The sequence below is a fragment of the Somniosus microcephalus genome, chromosome 19, assembly GCF_052327205.1.
Source record: "Somniosus microcephalus isolate GS21.2 chromosome 19, FLI_Smic_1.0, whole genome shotgun sequence".
NCBI lineage: Eukaryota > Metazoa > Chordata > Chondrichthyes > Squaliformes > Somniosidae > Somniosus > Somniosus microcephalus.
The window spans coordinates 9,270,451-9,288,546 of NC_141005.1; the positions used below are offsets into that span (position 1 = coordinate 9,270,451).

The following is an 18,096-nucleotide window of genomic DNA, read 5'->3' on the forward strand; positions in this document are numbered from 1 at the left end:
ATCCGGCCTCGGGTGATTGTCTGTGTGGAGTTTGCACATTCTCCCCGTGTTTGCGTGGGTTTTCTCCGGGTGCTCCGGTTTCCTCCCACAGTCCAAAGATGTGCAGGTTAGGTTAATTGGCCCTTATTGTTAGGGGGGATTAAATATGTGGGGTTATGGGGATAGGGCTTGGGTGGGATGGCTGTCGGTGTAGGGACCGGGTGCTAGGGTTTGGATGATCAGCCATGATCTCGTTGAATGGCGGAGCAGGCTCGAATGGCCTACTCCTGCTCCTAGTTTCTATGTAACACCGGTCGCAATTTGCGACCGGTTCAGGGGGGCCTACCTGCGGCGGTGGTGCGGGGCGGCCATTTTTTTTTGCTGGCCGCCTGCCAGCACCTCTTCGCGCTGCCATCCCCGGCCTCCTGAGCACCCCCCACCCCCTGCGTTGTGCCGGCTGTGTCCCAAGGGCCCGGCACTTCTCCTCGGTGCCGGGCTCTTTTGCTGGCACTCGCCATCTCCGATCGCGTTGCAGCAGGCCCCTCCCCTTTAAGAAGGGGAGGAAGGCCTGCAGTACCGCAGCACGCTGTGCTGCAGCGTGTGGCACTGCGGCATGTTACGCTGCGATTTTCACTTGCAGCGCCCCAAGAGGGATGTGGGGCGCCTCGAGCAGCGCCGCGCTTCCGTTTGGGGCGCTGAAACTGAATTTCCGGCTGGCGCTCGCGGCTCCTTCCGGGGCGGTACCTCCGGCGCGCAGGTGAGACTGGCACCCCAAACGGGGCGCCACTGAATTTCTAGGCCATAGAAGATAGGAGCAGGAGTAGGCCATTCGGCCCCTTGAGCCTGCTCCGCCATTCAATGCGATCATGGCTGATCATCCAAATTCAGTACCCTGTCCCTGCCTTCTCCCCATACCCCTTGATCCCTTTAGCCTTAAGAAATATATCTAACTCCTTCTTAAATATATTTAATGAATTGGCCTCAACTGCCTTGTGTGGTAGAGAACTCCACAGGTTCACCACTCTCTGGGTGAAGAAATTCCTCTTCATCTCAGTCCTAAATGGCTTACCCCTTATCCTTAGACTGTGACCCCTGGTTCTGGACTCCCCGCCATTGGGAACATCCTTCCTGCATCTAGTCTGTCTAGTCCTGTAGATACTTCATTATAATAACAGCCTAATTTCAAACTCCAGCGATAACAACAATGAGCATATTCCACAACCTCAGGGCACATTGGTAGGGCTGCCAATCACCGCACACACGAGTGTGGCAAGAATAAAAATATCAAACTGTAGACATCAAACTGTGTCTGTGACTGTATGCTAGACTGCTTCTGTTGGAATATTTGAGAGTGGAGCTCAGCTTTTATCTTGGCGGGTCACCGAAATAGGAAAGTTCATGCGCACATGCAATGGGGCGCAAAGACATCATAGAATAACTAGGAACTGCCGGACGAAGACAGACTGAGGACCGTCGAGTTCGCCTTCTCCCACGATCCAACGATAATGGAGTTGTTGACCAATCACAGCGATCAATCTCTATCAATGAGTCCACAACAGACCCAGACACGAGGCGAGGAAAACCCCCAGTGGTGGAGAGCTTTGGGAACCAGAGGTCCACAGTCACCTGTTCCTCCCAAGCACGCTGCACTGAGCCACTAATGATTCTCTCCCAATGCCAGCAGTACAGAAAGGGAACCAATTTATGAAGTACTAGCAGGAGATAGTTTCACTCAGAAATAACTCAGTCAAGGCACCAAATGACTCAGAACAGAGGAAATTCGCTGGATTAAAGAAAGACCAAGGTACACCTAGTTCGCCTTCCACCATCCTGGTCATTGCAGGATACGATGATAATGGATAAAGCAAATCACCTTCGTCAGCGGATCTAATGTGGACATCTGATCTAAGGCCTAGAAATTCAGTGGGCCTTGCGCCCACTTAGCGCCTAAAGAGGTCTTTTGCGCCAGCGGGGTGGTAGCGCGGAAATTGAGTGCAGCGGTATTGGCAGCGGTAGCCGTTAGCGCTGCGCCGGGACCGATGACGTCATCGGTGTGCGCGGTGGCCCGTAACGCCCCGAAACCGCGCCGATCCCCATATTTATTTGCGGCCGCCTCCTCCGAAGCGGGCGCAAACAGCGACCAGAAAACGGGGCCGTCCTGCTGCCATAGTGGGGCGCTTTAAAGCGGAAGGTGCGGCCGGCCGCTTTTTCGGCGGCTGCCTGCCCGCACCTCCTTCCCCAGCCTCCTCCACCACCCCCCCCCGCGGCATTGCTGGCTGGTTTCCGTGGAGCCCGGCACTTCTCCGTTGTGCCGGGCTCTTTTGCCGGCACTCGCGATCGGGGCTCCGGCCGTTGCAGGCACCTCCCCCTTAATAGAAGGAGGAGGCCTGCAGTACCGCAGCCTGCCGCACCGCATCGGGTGGCGCTGCGGCAACTAGCGCGCCGATATTCAGTTGCAGCGCCCCAAACGGAGGCGGGCACACCCTGGTATAGCGCCCGCTTCCGAATTGGGGCGCAGAAGACGAATATACGGCGTGCGCTAATGCCTCCCCGCCCAGCGCTAACTTTTGGGCGCGAGCGAGCTGCCCGCGCCCAAGTGAATTTCTAGGCCTAAATGTCTATCTCAGGTTGGCCAAACCGGCTGTTTTTGGTCTCTATGGGTTCTTCAGCAGGGCTGTTTTACGCATATTCAACAACAACTTGTATTTATACAGCGCCTTTAACGTAGTAAAACGTCCCAAGGCGCTTCGCAGGAGCGATTATCAAACAAAATTTAACACTGACCACGTAAGGAGATTTTAGGGCTGGTGACCAAAAGCTTGGTCAAAGAGGTTGGTTTTAAGGAGCATCTTAAAGGAGGAGAGAGAGGCGGAGAGGTTTCGGGAGGGAATTCCAGGCAGCTGAAGGCACGGCCACCAATGGTGGAGCGATGGAAATCGGGGATGCGCAAGAGGCCAGAATTGGAGGAGTGCAGAGATTGCGGGGGGTTGTAGGGCTGGAGGAGGTTACAGAGATAGGGAGGGGCGAGGCCATGGAGGGATTTGAAAACAAGGATGAGAATTTTAAAATCGAGGTGTTGCCGGACCGTGAGCCAATGTAGGTCAGCGAGCACAGGGGGTGATGGGTGAACGGGACTGGGTGCGAGTTAGGACACGGGGCAGTGAGCACAGGGGGTGATGGGTGAACGGGACTGGGTGCGAGTTAGGACACAGGGCAGTGAGCACAGGGGGTGATGGGTGAACGGGACTCGGTGCGAGTTAGGACACGGGGCAGTGAGCACAGGGGGTGATGGGTGAACGGGACTGGGTGCGAGTTAGGACACGGGGGCAGCAGAGTTTTGGATGAGCTGAAGTTTATGGAGGGTGGAATGTGGGAGGCCGGCCAGGGGTGAGTTGGAATAGTCGAGTCTGGAGGTAACAAAGGCATGGATGAGGGTTTCAGCAGCAGACGGGCTGAGGTAGTGGCGGAGACTGGCGATGCGACGGAGGGGGAAGTAGGCGGTCTTGACAGACACAAGCTATATCTGTCCCGGTTGTCCATTGGCTCTCTTCCATGCACCAACCACAGCTGAGAAGGCAGATGGGCGCCCCAGTATTCTCGACATTTACCAATACCGTTCTGACAATGGCTATTGGAAGGTACTACGGAGAACCATGGGCACTGTGCTTCCAATCAATGCCTCTCACAGTGATGGCAACTCAAGTCCCAGACCTGAACCCATACCTCCCAACTCCGTGTTCGTGCCCTTTAAGTGCTGTAACTGTCGCGTCTTCTTTGCAGCTATTGTTGAAAATCTGCACAGTTCCCCCGTGACAGTCATTTGGACAGTCGAGGGTCGGCCGCGGCTCAGCGGTCTCACTCTCGCCTCTGAGTCAGAAGGTCATGGGTTCAAGCCCCACCGCACATAATCCAGGCTGACACTCCCAGTGCAGTACTGAGGGAGTGCTGCACTGTCGGAGGTGCTGTCTTTCGGATGAGACGTTAAACCGAGACCCCGTCTGCTCTCTCAGGTGGGCGCAAAAGATCCCACGGCACAATATTAAAAGAAGAGCAGGGGGGAGTTCTCCCCGGTGTCCTGGGGCCAATATTTATCCCTCAACCAACATCACAAAAAACAGATTATCTGGTCATTATCACATTGCTGTTTGTGGGAGCTTGCTGTGCGCAAATTGGCTGCCACGTTTCCTACATTACAACAGTGACTACACTCCAGAAGTCGGTGGCTGTAAAGCACTTTGGGACGTCCTGAGGTCGTGAAAGGCGCTATAGAAATGCAAGTTCTTTCTTTCTGATTGAAGTGAATGAGATAACCATGGAGTCAGCTATTCAAACTTTTACTTAAATCTGAAAAATTACATGAACTTAGCTGCATCATTTTTAATTTACAGCATTACCAACTGGATTAAAATGGCCTCTTCAGAACACTTTGAAAGTGATTCCGGTGAGTAGAATGTTGTGTTGTATCAGACGTTACTTAACCGCCGGCCCTTCAAAGTTGGGGGAGAAAGGAAAATAAAACAGGGTTCCTCACGGGTTGACATTCCCACGGGATCAATAAATGGCGACCAGGAGTGAGAGCCTTCGCTGATCATAGAATTGTAGAAATTTACAGCACAGAAGGAGGCCATTTGGCCCATCGTGTCTGTGCCGGCCGACAAAGAGCTCTCCAGCCTAATCCCACTTTCCAGCTCTTGGTCCGTAGCCCTGTGGGTTACGGCACTCGAAGTGCGTATCCAAGTACTTTTTAAATGTGATGAGGGTTTCTGCCTCTACCACCCTTTCAGGCAGTGAGTTCCAGACCCTCACCACCCTCTGGGTGAAAAAAGTTCTCCTCAACTCCCCTCTAATCTACCAATTACTTTAAATCTATACCCCCTGGTTATTGACCTCTCTGCTAAGGGAGATAAGTCCTTCCTATCCACTCTATCTAGGCCCCTCACAATTTTATACACCTCAATTAAGTCTCCCCTCAGCCTCCTCTGTTCCAAAAGAGCCAAAGAGCTTCTCCCTCTGTGGTTCAGGGGCTCTAATGTCAACTTTAGCCCCAGTAGGGGATTGTACCTGGGACATTCTAACACACTGTATAGCTTATCGCTCGCTACGCTGGGCAGTACCCTTTACTCACCTGGGGATGAGCGTCCCAATTGTGGCCCATGAATAATTCTGGCAATCCAGCCCTCAAGGCCCTTGGTAACTCAGTAGTGAGTACGGTCAATGGATTAATATATGTCACGGGAGACAAATTAAACTTTAGTTTTTGAAGCTAGTAAGTGGAAATGATTATGGAAATGGATTCTTAAGCAATGTCCATCGGACGTTATAGCCTAGATTTCCTGGTATGGGTGGAATGGTTAGAAAATCGGCTTTTGCATTGCCGTGAATGGAAGCGTGCCATTTGCGCCCAATTTTCCAAGGCCAACTCACTATCATAATTATGCAAAATTTCAGGAGCAGATTTGGGCGTGCGCAGGGAGCAGCCTAGTAGTGGGAGCCTAAAGTTGAGTGCACAGGAAACTTAAAGGAACGGAGGCGATTAGAGGGGAGTGCCGTAATCGGGTGGCAAAAATTCTCAAAAGCCTTTTTGGAAAGGCTCAAAGGACACCTCGGGCAGTGAGTTCCAGACCCTTCAGCAGACCAGCAGCATTTGCTGAGGCTGAATAGAAAGGGGACTGAGAAATAACGCTCCCCCCTTGAACGGGGTTATGTTATTTGCAGTTGGTGCGAGTAGAGAAGATAACAGATATTGCCAGGTGGAGGAGTCCTTTAAGGAGATCAACGCAATTGTTGCAGAAATTGAGGATGAACAAATAGCGACGATTTTATATTACTGTGACGAGATGTTGGAGATGAACCCGAAAGATCTAATGACTTTATACAGCAAAGGAAAGGTATGTGGCAGCCATACTCCGACGTCATGTGGATGTCTCCCATTCTGTTTCCCTAAAAAAAAAATTTGCTCAGTAGTTTGTACATAAAGCTTGAAAATAAATCTTTCATTTGCAATACGGATGACACCAGTGATGCAAAAGTATGGAACCAGGATCCTTTCCACTGAGGAGAGAAGGCTAAGAGCAGATTTAATGGAGTTTTTTTTTTTTAATTATAAGGGGATTGGATAAGATGAACAGAAAACGGGCCGCATATAGTGACACCGCCATTCAGCTCCTGACTGGCATTGATTTCACTCACAGAATTTGTATTGTGAAACTATCCTCCACCTACTGCATTTTGCTGGAGAAATAATCCTGCTTTTAACGGGAGAAGTTGCTGTCATTTTGGTCAGGAGTTCTGTTTGCTGTAGTTCGTAGAGACTCTTTTTAAATAGACTCTGTAGACTGTAAGATTGAAACTTATAAAATTCTAACAGGACTAGACAGACGAGATGCAGGAAGGGTGTTCCCGATGGCGGGGAGTCCAGAACCAGGGGTCATAGTCTAAGGATAAGGGGTAAGCTATTTCGGACTGAGATGAGGAGGAATTTCTTCACCCAGAGAGTGGTGAACCTCTGCCACACAGGGCAGTTGAGGCCAATTCATTAAATATATTCAAGAAGGAGTTGGATATATTTCTTGAGGCTAAATGATCAAGGGATATGGGGAGAAAGCAGGGACAGGGTACTGAATTTGGATGATCAGCCATGATCTCATTAAATGGCGGAGCAGGATCGAGGGACCGAATGGCCTACTCCTGCTCTTATCTTCTATGTTTCTATGTTTGCTGTCGTGCACTGTGTAAATAGACTCTGTAGACTGTTTGCTGTAGTGCACTGTGTAAATAGACTCTGTTTGCTGTTTGCTGAGTAAATAGCATCTGTTGCTGTAAGTCCTGCCCCGCCACCAACTCATTGATTGACACAGTGGTGTCAATCGACACTCTGTAACAAAAAGACTATTTACTCTATTTCTTAATGTTCCTCTGTTAATATCACACTGTGTAATTTCATCCCAATAGCTAACGGGACAAGAGAGGTAATGGTACTTTTCAGCCTCAGAAAAGTGGTGGAGAAAGCTTTACAGCCATGCCACTTATTTAAATATTTTATCTGTCGTGTGCTGCCAAAATAGGAAAACCTATTAAAATTATAATCAATGAAAACCACTGGTCTACAGAGTCAGAGTGGCTGGAAATTGTATCATTTCACACTGTTTTACACTATTAGGCTTGCATATTTATTACATTAAAATGGAGTTGATGGAAAGAGAGTTACTGAACAGCTATTAAATCAAACTTGCATTTAAAAAGTTGGTGTATAACTCAGCCAAGCATTATGTTACAATGCGCTACATATAGATTCATTTTCTTAATGTTCTGCTCTATTTAAGTTTTTGAAAGCCCATTTTTGCGACCAATTCCATTGATAAGGAAGTGGCAGTAAAAGTGTTATAGATAAGAAATAGCAGTCCAACTGATCGAGCTAGACTCTTACCTTTTAGAGGTCTCGCTGAGTCTGAAGGTCTTTACTAGGATGATAGTTATCAGGAAAGATTGACCAGGCTGGGGCTCTTTTCTCTAGCAAAGAGAAGGCTGAGGGGGTGACCTGATAGCGGTCTTTAAAATTATGAATGGGTTTTGTAGACGTAGAGAAGATGTTTCCACTTGTACAGGGGAGTAAATAAATGGAGGTCATGAATAGAAGACAGTCACTAATAAATCCAGCAGGGAATTCAGGAGAAACTTCTTTACTCAGAGAGTGGTGAGAATGTGGAACTCGCTACCACAGGGAGTGGTTGAGGCGAACAGTATAGATGCATTTAAGGGGAGGCTGGATAAACACATGAGGGAGAAAGGAATAGAAGGATATGCTGATGGGGTGAGATGAAGAGGGGTGGGAGGAGGCTCGTGTGGAGCAGAAACACCGGCACGGACCTGATGGGCCGAATGGCCTGTTTCTGTGCTGTAAATTCGATGTAATGCGAGAGTTGTGATTTCAGCCAATACATCATGTATGCTGGCAGATACTAAAGGAAGAGACAGCTATTCATTCAAGAGTTATCGACACGACACAGCTGTGTCTGCCAAAATCTAACAGTCTTAAAAGACATGATTAGGTTATGCCGAGATTTTTTTGGTTTCCTGTGGTATGTTTGATATATTGTGATATAGGATGCAAAGCTGTATTTTGTGTAGCTAATCGAAGATCTGATGTTCCCAAATAGATATTACTCCGTAAAGGATATTATTCCCACAGTATCACAGTTCTAAGGGAAGCTTTGGAACTGGCCACCGAAAGTAAGGTAAATTTTCAGTCTCAACATTTTAGAAATAGGATTTTTTAACCATGAAGTGTGTGCAGTTATTCTCTACTTCCAATTCATTGACATCCCAATATTTCCATAAACGCGCACATGGCAGAGAGCAACTGTGAAGTGGTAAAGGTTTCATGTCTGAGTGGGTACTGAGTGGCTCCATTTAGTAGACCATTGTTCTCTTCGCTCTGGGACTTGACGTGGAGCATAGGCAGATGGGACGGTAGTCTCATCGCTGGCTGAACAAAAGAATCTCCTGGAAAATGAGATTCAGCAACCTCCCCAAAGGAAAAGCAGAAATATCAAAACTGTTCCCAGAGGTCATAAGGGATCTAGAAAAAAATGAATATAAAGGAAAGAAAAGAACCAGCATTTATAAACTTACAGCACTGCTGGGTACTGGTCTGTCACTGTATAACACTGGGGTACATTATTGGTGGGTACAGGTCTGTCACTGTATAACACTGGGGTACAGTGCTGATGGGTACGGGTCTGTCACTGTATAACACTGGGGTACAGTACTGGTGGGTACAGGTCTGTTACTAACACTGGGCTACAGTACTGCTGGGTACAGGTCTATCACTGTATAACACTGGGGTACATTATTGGTGGGTACAGGTCTGTGACTGTATAACACTGGGGTACAGTACTGGTGGGTACAGGTCTGTTACTAACACTGGGCTACAGTACTGGTGGGTACAGGTCTATCACTGTATAACACTGGGGTACAGTACTGGTGGGTACAGGTCTGTCACTGTATAACACTGGGGTACATTATTGGTGGGTACAGGTCTGTGACTGTATAACACTGGGGTACAGTACTGGTGGGTACAGGTCTGTCACTGTATAACACTGGGGTACAGTACTGGTGGGTACAGGTCTGTCACTGTATAACACTGGGGTACATTATTGGTGGGTACAGGTCTGTGACTGTATAACACTGGGGTACAGTACTGGTGGGTACAGGTCTATCACTGTATAACACTGGGGTACAGTACTGGTGGGTACAGGTCTGTCACTGTATAACACTAGGGTACAGCACTGGTGGGTACAGGTCCGTCACTGTATAACACTAGGGTACAGAACTGGTGGGTACAGGTCTGTCACTGTATAACACTGGGGTACAGTACTGGTGGGTACAGGTCTGTCACTGTATAACACTGGGATACAGTACTGGTGGGTACAGGTCTTTCAGTGTATAACACTGGGTACAGTACTGGTGGGTACAGGTCTGTCACTGCATAACACTAGGGTACAGAACTGGTGGGTACAGGTCTGTCACTGTATAACACTGGGATACAGTACTGGTGGGTACCGGTCTGTCACTGTATAACGCTGGGGTACAGTACTGGTGGGAACAGGTCTGCCACTGTATAACACTGGGGTACAGTACTGGTGGGTACAGGTCTGTCACTGTATAACACTGGGGTACAGTACTGGTGGGTACAGGTCTGTCACTGTATAACGCTGGGGTACAGTACTGATGGGGACAGGTCTGTCACTGTATAACACTGGGGTACAGTACTGGTGGGGACAGGTCTGTCACTGTATAACACTGGGGTACAGTACTGGTGGGTACAGGTCTGTCACTATAACACTGGGGTACAGTACTGGTGGGTACAGGTCTGTCACTGTATAGCACTGGGGTACAGTACTGGTGGGTACAGGTCTGTCACTGTATAACACTGGGGTACAGTACTGGTGGGTACAGGTCTGTCACTGTATAACGCTGGGGTACAGTACTGATGGGGACAGGTCTGTCACTGTATAACACTGGGGTACAGTACTGGTGGGGACAGGTCTGTCACTGTATAACACTGGGGTACAGTACTGGTGGGTACAGGTCTGTCACTGTATAACACTGGGGTACAGTACTGGTGGGTACAGGTCTGTCACTGTATAACACTGGGGTACAGTACTGGTGGGTACAGGTCTGTCACTGTATAACACTGGGGTACAGTACTGGTGGGAACAGGTCTGTCACTGTATAACACTGGGGTACAGTACTGGTGGGTACAGGTCTGTCACTGTATAACACTGGGGTACAGTACTGGTGGGTACAGGTCTGTCACTGTATAACGCTGGGGTACAGTACTGATGGGGACAGGTCTGTCACTGTATAACACTGGGGTACAGTACTGGTGGGGACAGGTCTGTCACTGTATAACACTGGGGTACAGTACTGGTGGGTACAGGTCTGTCACTGTATAACACTGGGGTACAGTACTGGTGGGTACAGGTCTGTCACTGTATAACACTGGGGTACAGTACTGGTGGGTACAGGTCTGTCACTGTATAACACTGGGGTACAGTACTGGTGGGTACAGGTCTGTCACTGTATAACACTGGGGTACAGTACTGGTGGGTACAGGTGTGTCACTATAACACTGGGGTACAGTACTGATAGGTACAGGTCTGTCAATGTATAGCACTGGGGTACAGTACAGGTGGGTACAGGTCTGTCACTAACACTGGGGTACAGCACTGGTGGGTACAGATCTGTCACTAAAACTGGGGTACAGTACTGGTGGGTACAGGTCTGTCACTGTATAACACTGGGGTACAGTACTGGTGGGTACAGGTCTGTCACTGTATAACACTAGGGTACAGTACTGGTGGGTACAGGTCTGTCACTGTATAACACTGCGGTACAGCACTGGTGGGCACAGGTCTGTCACTGTATAATACTAGGGTACAGTACTGGTGGGTACAGGTCTGTTACAAACACTGGGGTACATTATTGGTGGGTACAGGTCTGTCACTGTATAACACTGGGGTACAGCATTGGTGGGTACAGGTCTGTCACTGTATAACACTGGGGCACAGTACTGTTGGGTACAGGTCTGTCACTATAACATTGGAGTACAGCACTAGTGGGTAAAGGTCTGTTACAAACACTGGGGTACTGTACTGGTGGGTACAGGTCTGTCACTGTATAACACTGGGGCACATTATTGGTGGGTACAGGTCTGTCACTGGATAACACTGGGGTACAGTACTAGTGGGTAAAGGTCTGTCACTGTATAACACTGGGGTACAGTAGTCGTAGATCCAGGTCTGTCAATATATAACACGGGTACAGTTCTGGTGGGTACAAGTCTGTCACTAACACTGGGGTACAGTTCAGGTGGGTACAGGTCTGTCACTGTCTAACACTGGGGTACAGTACTGGTGGGGACAGGTCTGTCACTGTATAACACTGGGGTACAGGACTGGTGGGTACAGGTCTGTCACTGACACTGGGGTACAGTACTGGTGGGTACAGGTCTGTCACTGTATAACACTGGGGTACAGCACTGGTGAGTACAGGTCTGTCACTGTATAATACTAGGGTACAGTACTGGTGGGTACAGGTCTGTCACTGTATAACACTGGGGAACAGTATTGGTGGGTGCAGGTCTGTCACTGACACTGGGGTACAGTACTGGTGGGGACAGGTCTGTCACTCTATAACACTGGGGTACAGTGCTGGTGGGTACAGGTCTGTTCCTGTATAACACTGGGTACAGTACTGGTGGGTACAGGTCTGTCACTGTAAAATACTGGGGTACAGTATTGGTGGGTACAGGACTGTCACTGTATAACACTGGGCTACAGCACTGGTGGGTACAGGTCTGTCAATATATAACACTGGGGTGCAGTACAGGTGTCACTGTATAACACTGGGGTACAGTACTGGTGGGTACAAGTCTGTCACTAATACTGGGGTACAGTACTGGTGGGGACAGGTGTGTGAATATATAACACTGGGGTACAGTGCTGGTGGGTACAGATCTGTCACTGTATAACACTGGGGTACAGTACTGGTGGGTACAAGTCTGTCACTAATACTGGGGTACAGTACTGGTGGGTACAGGTCTGTCACTGACACTGGGGTACAGTTCTGGTGGGTACAGGTCTGTCACTGTATAACACTGGGGTACAGTTTTGGTGGGTACGTGTCTTTCACTGTATAACACTGGGGTACAGTACTGGTGGGTACAGGTCTGTCACTGACACTGGGGTACAGTTCTGGTGGGTACAGGTCTGTCACTGTATAACACTGGGGTACAGCACTGGTGGGTACAGGTCTATCACTGTATAACACTGGGGTAAAGTACTGTTGGGTACAGGTCTGTCAATATATAATACGGGTACAGTACTGGTGGGTACATGTCTGTCACTAACACTGGGGTACAGTTCTGGTGGGTACAGGTCTGTCACTGTATAACACTGGAGTACAGTACTGGTGGGGACAGGTCTGTCACTGTATAACACTGGGGTACAGTACTGGTGGGTACAGGTCTGTCGCTGACACTGGGGTACAGTACTGGTGGGTACAGGTCTGTCACTGTATAACACTGGGGTACAGCACTGGTGGGTACAGGTCTGTGTATAATACTAGGGTACAGTACTGGTGGGTACAGGTCTGTTACAAACACTGGGGTACATTATTGGTGGGTACAGGTCTGTCATTGTATAACACTGGGGTACAGTATTGGTGGGTACAGGTCTGTCACTGTATAACACTGGGGTACAGTTTTGGTGGGTACGTGTCTTTCACTGTATAACACTGGGGTACAGTACTGGTGGGTACAGGTCTGTCACTGACACTGGGGTACAGTTCTGGTGGGTACAGGTCTGTCACTGTATAACACTGGGGTACAGCACTGGTGGGTACAGGTCTATCACTGTATAACACTGGGGTAAAGTACTGTTGGGTACAGGTCTGTCAATATATAATACGGGTACAGTACTGGTGGGTACATGTCTGTCACTAACACTGGGGTACAGTTCTGGTGGGTACAGGTCTGTCACTGTATAACACTGGAGTACAGTACTGGTGGGGACAGGTCTGTCACTGTATAACACTGGGGTACAGTACTGGTGGGTACAGGTCTGTCGCTGACACTGGGGTACAGTACTGGTGGGTACAGGTCTGTCACTGTATAACACTGGGGTACAGCACTGGTGGGTACAGGTCTGTGTATAATACTAGGGTACAGTACTGGTGGGTACAGGTCTGTTACAAACACTGGGGTACATTATTGGTGGGTACAGGTCTGTCATTGTATAACACTGGGGTACAGTATTGGTGGGTACAGGTCTGTCACTGTATAACACTGGGGTACAGTGCTGGTGGGTACAGGTCTGTTCCTGTATAACACTGGGTACAGTACTGGTGGGTACAGGTCTGTCACTGTAAAATACTGGGGTACAGTATTGGTGGGTACAGGACTGTCACTGTATAACACTGGGCTACAGCACTGGTGGGTACAGGTCTGTCAATATATAACACTGGGGTGCAGTACAGGTGTCACTGTATAACACTGGGGTACAGTACTGGTGGGTACAAGTCTGTCACTAATACTGGGGTACAGTACTGGTGGGGACAGGTGTGTGAATATATAACACTGGGGTACAGTGCTGGTGGGTACAGATCTGTCACTGTATAACACTGGGGTACAGTACTGGTGGGTACAAGTCTGTCACTAATACTGGGGTACAGTACTGGTGGGTACAGGTCTGTCACTGACACTGGGGTACAGTTCTGGTGGGTACAGGTCTGTCACTGTATAACACTGGGGTACAGTTTTGGTGGGTACGTGTCTTTCACTGTATAACACTGGGGTACAGTACTGGTGGGTACAGGTCTGTCACTGACACTGGGGTACAGTTCTGGTGGGTACAGGTCTGTCACTGTATAACACTGGGGTACAGCACTGGTGGGTACAGGTCTATCACTGTATAACACTGGGGTAAAGTACTGTTGGGTACAGGTCTGTCAATATATAATACGGGTACAGTACTGGTGGGTACATGTCTGTCACTAACACTGGGGTACAGTTCTGGTGGGTACAGGTCTGTCACTGTATAACACTGGAGTACAGTACTGGTGGGGACAGGTCTGTCACTGTATAACACTGGGGTACAGTACTGGTGGGTACAGGTCTGTCGCTGACACTGGGGTACAGTACTGGTGGGTACAGGTCTGTCACTGTATAACACTGGGGTACAGCACTGGTGGGTACAGGTCTGTGTATAATACTAGGGTACAGTACTGGTGGGTACAGGTCTGTTACAAACACTGGGGTACATTATTGGTGGGTACAGGTCTGTCATTGTATAACACTGGGGTACAGTATTGGTGGGTACAGGTCTGTCACTGTATAACACTGGGCTACAGCACTGGTGGGTACAGGTCTGTCAATATATAACACTGGGGTACAGTACTGGTGTCACTGTATAACACTGGGGTACAGTACTGGTGGGTACAAGTCTGTCACTAATACTGGGGTACAGTACTGGTGGGGACAGGGCTGTGAATGTATAACACTGGGGTACAGTACTGGTGGGTACAGATCTGTCACTGTATAACACTGGGGTACAGTACTGGTGGGTACAAGTCTGTCACTAATACTGGGGTACAGTACTGGTGGGTACAGGTCTGTCACTGACACTGGGGTACAGTTCTGGTGGGTACAGGTCTGTCACTGTATAACACTGGGGTACAGTACTGTTGGGTACAGGTCTGCCAATATATAACATGGGTACAGTACTGGTGGGTACAGGTCTGTCACTGACACTGGCGTACAGTTCTAGTGGGTACAGGTCTGTCACTGTATAACACTGGGGTACAGCACTGGTGGGTACAGGTCTGTCACTGTATAACACTGGGGTACAGTACTGTTGGGTACAGGCCTGTCAATATATAACACTGGGGTACAGTACTGGTGGGTACATGTCTGCCACTAACACTGGGGTACAGTTCTGGTGGGTACAGGTCTGTCAGTGTATAACACTGGGGTACAGTTTTGGTGGGTACGTGTCTTTCATTGTATAAGACTGGGGTACAGTTCTGGTGGGTACAGGTCTGTCACTGTATAACACTGGGGTACAGCACTGGTGGGTACAGGTCTGTCACTGTATAACACTGGGGTACAGTACTGGTGGGTACATGTCTGCCACTAACACTGGGGTACAGTTCTGGTGGGTACAGGTCTGTCACTGTATAACACTGGTGTACAGTACTGGTGGGGACAGGCCTGTCACTGTATAACATTGGGGTACAGTACTGGTGGGTACAGGTCTGTCACTGACACTGGGGTACAGTACTGGTGGGTACAGGTCTGTCACTGTATAACAGTGGGGTACAGTATCGGTGGGTACAGGTCTGTCACTGTATAACACGGGTACAGTACTGGTGGGTACAGGTCTGTCACTGTATAACACTGGGGAACAGTATTAGTGGGTACAGGTCTGTCACTGACACTGGGGTACAGTACTGGTGGGTACAGGTCTGTCACTGTATAACACTGGGGTACAGTATTGGTGGGCGCAGGTCTGTCACTGTATAACACTGGGGTACAGTGCTGGTGGGTACAGGTCTGTTACTGTATAACACTGGGGTACAGTACTGGTGGGTACAGGTCTGTCACTGTTTAACACTGGGGTACAGTATTGGTGGGTACAGGTCTGTCACTGTATAACACTGGGCTACAGCACTGGTGGGTACAGGTCTGTCAATATATAACACTGGGGTACAGTACTGGTGTCACTGTATAACTGGGGTACATTACTGGTCGGTACAAGTCTGTCACTAATACTGGGGTACAGTACTGGTGGGGACAGGTCTGTGAATATATAACACTGGGGTACAGTACTGGTGGGTACAGATCTGTCACTGTATAAAACTGGGGTACAGTACTGGTGGGTACAAGTCTGTCACTAATACTGGGGTACAGTACTGGTGGGTACAGGTCTGTCACTGAAACTGGGGTACAGTTCTGGTGGGTACAGGTCTGTCAGTGTATAACACTGGGGTACAGTTTTGGTGGGTACGTGTCTTTCATTGTATAAGACTGGGGTACAGTTCTGGTGGGTACAGGTCTGTCACTGTATAACACTGGGGTACAGCACTGGTGGGTACAGGTCTGTCACTGTATAACACTGGGGTACAGTACTGTTGGGTACAGGTCTGTCAATATATAACACGGGTACAGTACTGTTGGGTACATGTCTGTCACTAACACTGGGGTACAGTTCTGGTGGGTACAGGTCTGTCACTGTATAACACTGGGGTACAGTACTGGTGGGGACAGGTCTGTCACTGTTTAACACTGGGGTACAGTACTGGTGGGTACAGGTCTGTCACTGACACTGGGGTACAGTTCTGGTGGGTACAGGTCTGTCACTGTATAACACTGGGGTACATTATTGGTGGGTACAGGTCTGTCACTGTATAACACTAGGGTACAGTACTGGTGGGTACAGGTCTGTCACTGTATAACACTGGGGTACAGTACTGGTGGGTACAAGTCTGTCACTAACACTGGGGTACAGTTCTGGTGGGTACAGGTCTGTCACTGTATAACACTGGGGTACATTATTGGTGGGTACAGGTCTGTCACTGTATAACACTAGGGTACAGTGCTGGAGGGTACAGGTCTGTCACTGTATAACACTGGGGTACAGCACTGATGGGTACAGGTCTGTCACTGTATAATACTAGGGTACAGTACTGGTGGGTACAGGTCTGTTACAGACACTGGGGTACATTATTGGTGGGTACAGGTCTGTCACTGTATAACACTGGGGTACAGCACTGGTGGATACAGCTCTGTCACTGTATAACACTGGGGTACAGTACTGCTGGGTACAGGTCTGTCACTATAACATTGGGGTACAGCACTAGTGGGTAAAGGTCTGTTACAAACACTGGTGTACTGTTCTGGTGGGTACTGGTCTGTCACTGTATAATACTGGGGTACATTATTGTTGGGTACAGGTCTGTCACTGGATAACACTGGGGTACAGTACTAGTGGGTAAAGGTCTGTCACTGTATAACACTGGGATACAGTACTAGTAGATACAGGTCTGTCAATATATAACACTGGGGTACAGTACTGGTGGGTACTTGTCTGTCACTAACACTGGGGTACAGTACTGGTGGGGACAGGTCTGTCACTGTATAACACTGGGGTACAGTACTGGTGGGTACAGGTCTGTCACTGACACTGGGGTGCAGTACTGGTGGGTACAGGTCTGTCACTGTATAACACTGGGGTACAGTATTGGTGGGTACAGGTCTGCCACTGACACTGGGGTACAGCACTGATGGGTACAGGTCTGTCACTGTATAACACTGGGGTACAGTATTGGTGGGTACAGGTCTGTCACTGTATAACACGGGTACAGTACTGGTGGGTACAGGTCTGTCACCGTATAACACTGGGGAACAGTATTGGTGGGTACAGGTCTGTCACTGACACTGGGGTACAGCACTGGTGGGTACAGGTCTGTCACTGTATAACACTGGGGTACAGTATTGGTGGGTACAGGTCTGTCACTGTATAACACTGGGGTACAGTGCTGGTGGGTACAGGTCTGTTACTGTTTAACACTGGGGTACAGTACTGGTGGGTACAGGTCTGTCACTGTATAACACGGGTACAGTATTTGTGGGTACAGATCTGTCACTGTATAACACTGGGGTACAGTACTGGTGGGTACAAGTCTGTCACTAATACTGGGGTACAGTACTGGTGGGTACAGGTCTGTCACTGTATAACACTGGGGTACAGTATTGGCTGGTACAGGTCTGTCACTGTATAACACTGGGGTACAGTGCTGGTGGGTACAGGTCTTTTACTATATAACACTGGGGGACAGTACTGGTGGGTACAGGCCTGTCACTGTGTAACACTAGGGTACAGTATTGGTGGGTACAGGTCTGTCACTGTATAACACTGGGCTACAGCACTGGTGGGTACAGGTCTGTCAATATATAACACTGGGGTACAGTACTGGTGGGTACAGATCTGTCACTGTATAACACTGGGGTACAATACTGGTGGGTACAAGTCTGTCACTAATACTGGGGTACAGTAC

At 49.0% G+C, this 18,096-nt stretch overlaps 1 protein-coding gene across 1 annotated transcript in view; it reads left to right on the forward strand.

Moving 5' to 3' along the window:
* The first annotated feature begins 4,371 nt into the window (after positions 1–4,371).
* Positions 4,372–18,096, forward strand: part of LOC147103537 (peptidyl-prolyl cis-trans isomerase FKBP8-like) — a 32,463-nt gene continuing 18,738 nt past the window's right edge. The window contains exons 1-3 of the mRNA XM_085962129.1: positions 4,372–4,420; positions 5,695–5,867; positions 8,136–8,213. Of these exons, the coding sequence (XP_085818255.1) occupies positions 4,387–4,420; positions 5,695–5,867; positions 8,136–8,213 (285 nt within the window). The 5' untranslated portion in view covers positions 4,372–4,386. The remainder of the gene's footprint in view (positions 4,421–5,694; positions 5,868–8,135; positions 8,214–18,096) is intronic.